The sequence below is a fragment of the Gadus macrocephalus genome, chromosome 23 (assembly GCF_031168955.1).
Source record: "Gadus macrocephalus chromosome 23, ASM3116895v1".
NCBI lineage: Eukaryota > Metazoa > Chordata > Actinopteri > Gadiformes > Gadidae > Gadus > Gadus macrocephalus.
This window is the reverse complement of record NC_082404.1, coordinates 17,552,646-17,558,311: the sequence shown is the minus strand read 5'-3', so window position 1 is coordinate 17,558,311 and position 5,666 is coordinate 17,552,646. Positions and strand designations below refer to the sequence as shown.

The window sequence follows — 5,666 nt, the reverse complement described above, 5'->3', positions numbered from 1 at the left end:
AGCAAACAGGTGTAGAATCCTATTTATTGAAGCCGTTCTAAAACAACCCACCTGTGATCACATAGCACAGCAGGTAGCCTGTAGTGTCAGATGAGCCACTTCAGGCTGGGATTTTAGGAGAGCTGGGGGCGTGGCCTAGCTCTAGTGCCATATTATTAGAATCATTTACCTCATAACAAAGTACGAATTCATTAACACAATCACACATTCACATACAATTTATTTAGACCAATATAAAGATTTAGTTTACAAAAGGTGCTAACATTTCCCAATTCATTTGTACGAATACTTTATAAAACGTAATGGACATGAGGCTGAACATCAATGAGACTCATAGCATTTACAAAATCAACACAGTTCTCCATTAGAGATTCTTTCAATCTGAATATGCACACAGAACCCTGCGTGTCTTTAGTGGAGAACGTTCTGATAGCACGCGTTATATTCCAACGGTGGTTTCCACGTCATCGGTTGTCCTCCACGACGATGGTGCGTCTTGGGTAGGCGTCCACGTCCACAAAGATGTACCGGAACTCGTACTTACCCGTTTCAATATTCTGTAAGAGGACAAAAGAGATGAGATGACGATAGAAACAGAGCCGTCTCTTGAGGAACGTTAGCACGATGTTGCATATTTACAAAAGACCAGGAATTATTTAACCCGTAGTACAAAATCAGTAGTTGGGTTGTATTTGCCGGTGGAAGCTAATGGAAATTTGCCGTTAAACGACACGAGTTTGCCACGTCTATAAAGCTTGGAACGCATTGGCCCAACCTCGGGCCATCTGAAACGTTTGTGGAGACTGACGAGTTCGGGAACAAATCAGTTCGGTGTGTTGGAAGCTTTTGGAACCACGCGGACAGTGTCTTTTCAAGTCTGAGAGAGTTGGCGCGGTCTGAGGTTTGGAGCCATTGGATGCTCTGATTGGTTAACCAGCGAACCAGAGCAGTGTGTGGGAGGGGTGGACTAGCGGCAACCGATGTTTAGGAGGACTTATTGCATCTCGCGCAGGCGCAGACGCTATTGTGTATTTGGCAGTAGTCTTCGCGGTGTGTTTCAATGCCACTTGTCTACCAAATGGGTCAGACGAGAGGCAACGGAGTGGTCGGATAACGGCAGTTGGCCATTGGTCTGGGCGGTCTGTCGGCCCCTTTAAACAACAACAGCTACAAAGTACAAACCTCTTTGGATTCTGAATGAACGGTTCCTTTGACGCCTGGCTCTGATCCCTCGATGTAAAACTTGAGTCTCATGTGCTTCAGCCCGTCCTTCAGGTACTCAGAGTGACTGGAGAGGAGAGAGAGTCGGTTAACGTCCGTGGTGAAGCACATACTCTGTCACCGCTACTATGAATGGAAGCGCTTGTTTAACGAGTCTTTCTTGCGCCAGGAAAGGACTAAATCATGAATAGCTCTACTAATATAAGGGCCAGATGCATTATCTCAAGCCCTATGGATAGATAACACCTGGGAGAGAATAGATGGAGTGGATTCGTCTTGTATCCATGAAGAAGTGGAGAGTGAACTCACAAAATCGCTTAGCTTTCTTTTTTTAATATAAAGAACCATCTGATATTATTTATTAAATGATCAAAAATACTGAAACACTCTCACTCTGCTACACGTATCACAATTAAAGAGAGAGGACCCAGGGGTGTTTAGCGGTACGATCATGTGTTGAATGTAGAAAAATACAAAACTGGAATACTGGAAAAATTGCAAACTAGGTCAACAATTAGGACACCATTCACCCAGCTTTCCAATCAAAAGTTTACAGCAAATATGTTTTTCGATGAGGTAACTTGGCGTCAACATCTCAACAAGATATAAAATATGCAGTGAATAGCCTGTCTAACTTTGCCTTTTCCTCGTCCAAAGCAGGAACACAGATTATAAATGAACCGGCTGCCACCTCTACCTGACATGCTGTCTCCTTTGCCGCCGAGTCGTCTCCCCGTAGCATTTAATTGGCTCCCCGAATGCACCAATCACCTACAGAAGGAAGGAATGGACGCACGCATACATGAAAGCACGGCACAGACATTCATCCAAACAGGTCTATGATTATACACATGAATAATACGATTAGTCTCTCCGATAAACCTTAAAGGTACCCAGTGCAACTTTCGAGGGTTAAAAATGAACATTCAATTTCTAGTCTTTTTTACACGTAGTAAGTTTCAATAACTCCATACCATTACATACTGACATTTAAGCAGCAAAGATGAGACGTTGTTGTGTGGTGAGAACTGATACAAAATCGATAACAACAACAATGCCGCCATTTTCTTTATTTTTTGTAACCTACAATAAATAAAGCAGGCTTCCAGTCAATGGAAAAATGGCTTCTCCCCACCGGCGATTGTTGTTGTTTACGATTTTCTATCAGTTCTCACCACACAACGACGTCTCATCTTTGCTCCTTGAATGTCGATATGTAATGGTATGGAGTTATTGAAATTTACTACGTGTAAAAAAGACTAGAAATTGAATGTTTATTTTTCATTGAATGTTTACATAAAGTTGCACTGGGTGCCTTTAACACCGCTTCCATCTGGGAACATCAAATTAATTATAGGCGTATTTTGTTGTAGACATTACACACTGATTTTGTCTAAAAATTGTTCAGACAAGCATTCTAAGAACAGTTGTTGCATTCACCAAAATCCTCGTGTTCAGTATTCTTTCTTAGGGCATGCACAACATCAGCGATTCCTGTTCCACAATGTTTATGTGCGGCCGTCAGTCAGAACACAACCACGGATACGGTTCCATCAAGTTTCAGGACGGTGGCGACAAAGCCCTGGGTTGGTTGATTGATGTTTCAATGTGACCTGGCTGAAGATATGTGTGTGCGGTTTTTTTGAGGTGTGTGCGTTACCGGATGTGTGTGTTTGTGTGCGTGTGTGTGGCTTGATTTAGGACGCACACTAAATGCACTAAACCATATCACAGTCCTTTGGGGATATGCGATCTGTGAGCTCACCCAAACTGTCCGGCCTCATAGCCTACTCTACAGAACAGCACTAACATTATTAAACATGACTCATACTTTTGGTTTGCAATAGCAATATCCACCTCTCAAACCGAGGTGCCCGGCCTTGCTAAGCCGTATAATTTAAAATTGTTTTATTAGTACATGGGCTGACATGTACATGTCAGGGGAACCGGCTATATACTTTGTTAAGCCTCTCCTTTATTTCAGCCGGTGCTTTAATGACGTTGCTAAATATTTTAAGTGATTTCTTTTATCGATTTCCGAAAGGACATCGAGCTCTGCAGTGGTTTTGGATGGCACTTCTGCACAAATGGGGCTGAACTGCCACGCACGCACGTTAACAACACACACACACACACACACACACACACACACACACACACACACACACACACACACACACACACACACACACACACACACACACACACACACACACACACACACACACACACACACACACTCCTTATATGAGCTTCTGGTGCGTATATCATGAGTTGTGGAGCACTATGCACTCTGCTGCTGTAATTCGCTTTGGATAAAAGTCTGTTTAATGTAATGCATAGATTGTCTTACCTCTGGGTTTGACTTGAGTTTGTCAAAAGCTTTTCCATACACTTTATTGGGACTGCTTGTAGAGAACAGCTCCTGGAACACGACATACAATAGTCCCCCTAAAAAAAAACCACATGTTTACATTCAATACAGGCGTACGAGAATGCCAGTATAAAAGCCTTTTCAATAGAAACGTGGTTCCCCAATTGAGTGTGGTCACCTGTCACTCCAAGCCCAATGACCACAACGATCAGGTACGTGAAGTCTCTGCCAGCGTCCTTGACTGCAACACACATAGAGCCAGAGTTATAGTTTCAAAGACCATTATTACTTATTCATTAATCATGCAGATAACAATCTTATTGGCAGGAGTACCTTTCTGCGCAGTGGAAGGTTTGACTCCACCTTGATGTCTAGAGACGGATACCTTGCCACTTTCTCTCTGTGGGCTGCTTTGATTTCTATGGCTGGAGTCGAGGGACAGATCGCGCCTCTGTGCCTGCAGCCAGGTGCAGCCTGCTCCCGCCAACCTGCTCTGCTGGAGAAGGTCCAGGTGTGTGCGCGTGCTCTTCCATGGCTGCACGAGCCACTGGGTTGTTGTCCTTTGCAAATGCTGACGTGCAGCTTTAAATATCAAAGTGTAGACCATGACTTTATCCTGTTGACCTGCAGATCAGTCAGCTCTGAGTGGACCGTGGATAGCGGAAACAGGAGATTTGTCTTCCAGCAACGATTCGTGGCGTAGATGCAGCTTTTGCAAATGATCGACCATACTAGGATGTTATTTTGTTTTAATACATACACTTTTTAAAGCATGTATCCGGGCCGGACTGTACTGATCTTGCGCCGTTCTTGTGGTTGTCAATCTTTGTGGCGCTTACCTTCTACGTCATATCAGGAGGGGATTGTGGGAGATGGAGTTCAGAATGGGGGCCGATGAAATAGGAACATACGTCAACCATTGTCCAAATCTTCATTATATCACTTTATTGAAAACATTCGTTCCAGCATTTCTTCATGGTATCAATAATGAAAGATGCTCTTGGCTTAAAATTAAATAATATAAAATGGGCGTGATGGTTGGATGTAACATTCTGATTCTCTTTTCAACAGGTGTGTGTTTGTGTGGTAAAACTGAATGCTTTGGTCAAATTAAAATAAATAACTAACACAAATAAAATCAAATGACAAAATAAACCCTGAAATGGGCTTTTAAATGCAAAAATACGTGATTTCAGCAGATAAAATATATTTTGATGGAATCATGAAAAAAAATACAGTAAAAAACTGAATGTTTTTTATTCATTCAACAAATGCACATTAAAGGTTTCTTTTTTTTTTTTTTTACAAGAGAGTTTCAGTCCAGTGTCTGAAATTATGTTAGTGTTCCATGGCTTGCTTCCCCTTGCCACTTTTCAAGCACAGTTGGAGGAATTGCACCTTTGTAATAATACAAAATAAATTATAGAATCATACACTAGAAATGTCATAAACAGAAAAAAAAACAAAAAACGTTTTTCCTCATCACAACACTCTACATTAAACTTGCTCAGGTCAACAGTTCAAGATGGACAAGCGGAGTCAAACGTTAGTCCCGAAAGGTGTCAGACTTGGTAAGATGCAGAGGAATGATTCATCTGTCTGAGGCATCTGTAGAGAGATGAAAACACCATTACTTCCAGTCGCACCCAGGACCTATCTCTCCCAGTGGCCACGGTTGTTAACATTCAACTCTAAACCTCTCCATGTGTGAAAATGAAAGGTCAAAATAAGCGAGGAGGTGCTGGTATAAGTGGATATTCGAGAGGTGTGTGTTTGCGTGTTTACTGCACACATAATAATAAAGTAAGGTGTCAGTTAGGTCAAACAACGCACACATTTGAAATGTTGTGTGATGTATATTGTGTAGGGAGAGAGACAAACACAAATACATACATCGAGAGTTATAGATGGATAGACATATAGATATATAGACATATGTCTATATAGAAAATATAGATAGATATAAACTATAGATATTTGTATATACATATAGATACTACCGATAGGTAAACAAACAAATCAATAGAGGTAGACAGATAGAGGTTTCATGAAACTTACTTCAGAGTGAAGG

At 41.7% G+C, this 5,666-nt stretch overlaps 1 protein-coding gene across 1 annotated transcript; it reads right to left on the bottom strand.

The window, feature by feature from the left end:
* Positions 1-203: 203 nt before the first annotated feature.
* Positions 204-4,460, bottom strand: timm21 (translocase of inner mitochondrial membrane 21). Its single transcript, XM_060045100.1, has 6 exons — positions 3,929-4,460; positions 3,774-3,836; positions 3,575-3,672; positions 1,919-1,992; positions 1,183-1,288; positions 204-557 (listed from the first exon to the last, which is right to left on the bottom strand). The coding sequence occupies exons 1-6, from the start codon at positions 4,200-4,202 to the stop codon at positions 465-467; spliced, it is 708 nt and encodes a 235-aa protein (XP_059901083.1). The 5' UTR covers positions 4,203-4,460; the 3' UTR covers positions 204-464.
* Positions 4,461-5,666: the final 1,206 nt, after the last annotated feature.

What these genes read in the sequence shown, in the direction of transcription:
- timm21 (XM_060045100.1), bottom strand. Translation starts at nt 4,202, where the DNA reads ATGGTCTACACTTTGATATTTAAAGCTGCACGTCAGCATTTGCAAAGG. An exon ending in ACCTTCCACTGCGCAGAAAG is followed by an intron (nt 3,837 to 3,928) that starts GTACTCCTGCCA and finishes TGTGTGTTGCAG; the next exon opens with TCAAGGACGCTGGCAGAGAC. An exon ending in CATTGGGCTTGGAGTGACAG is followed by an intron (nt 3,673 to 3,773) that starts GTGACCACACTC and finishes GTTTTTTTTTAG; the next exon opens with GGGGACTATTGTATGTCGTG.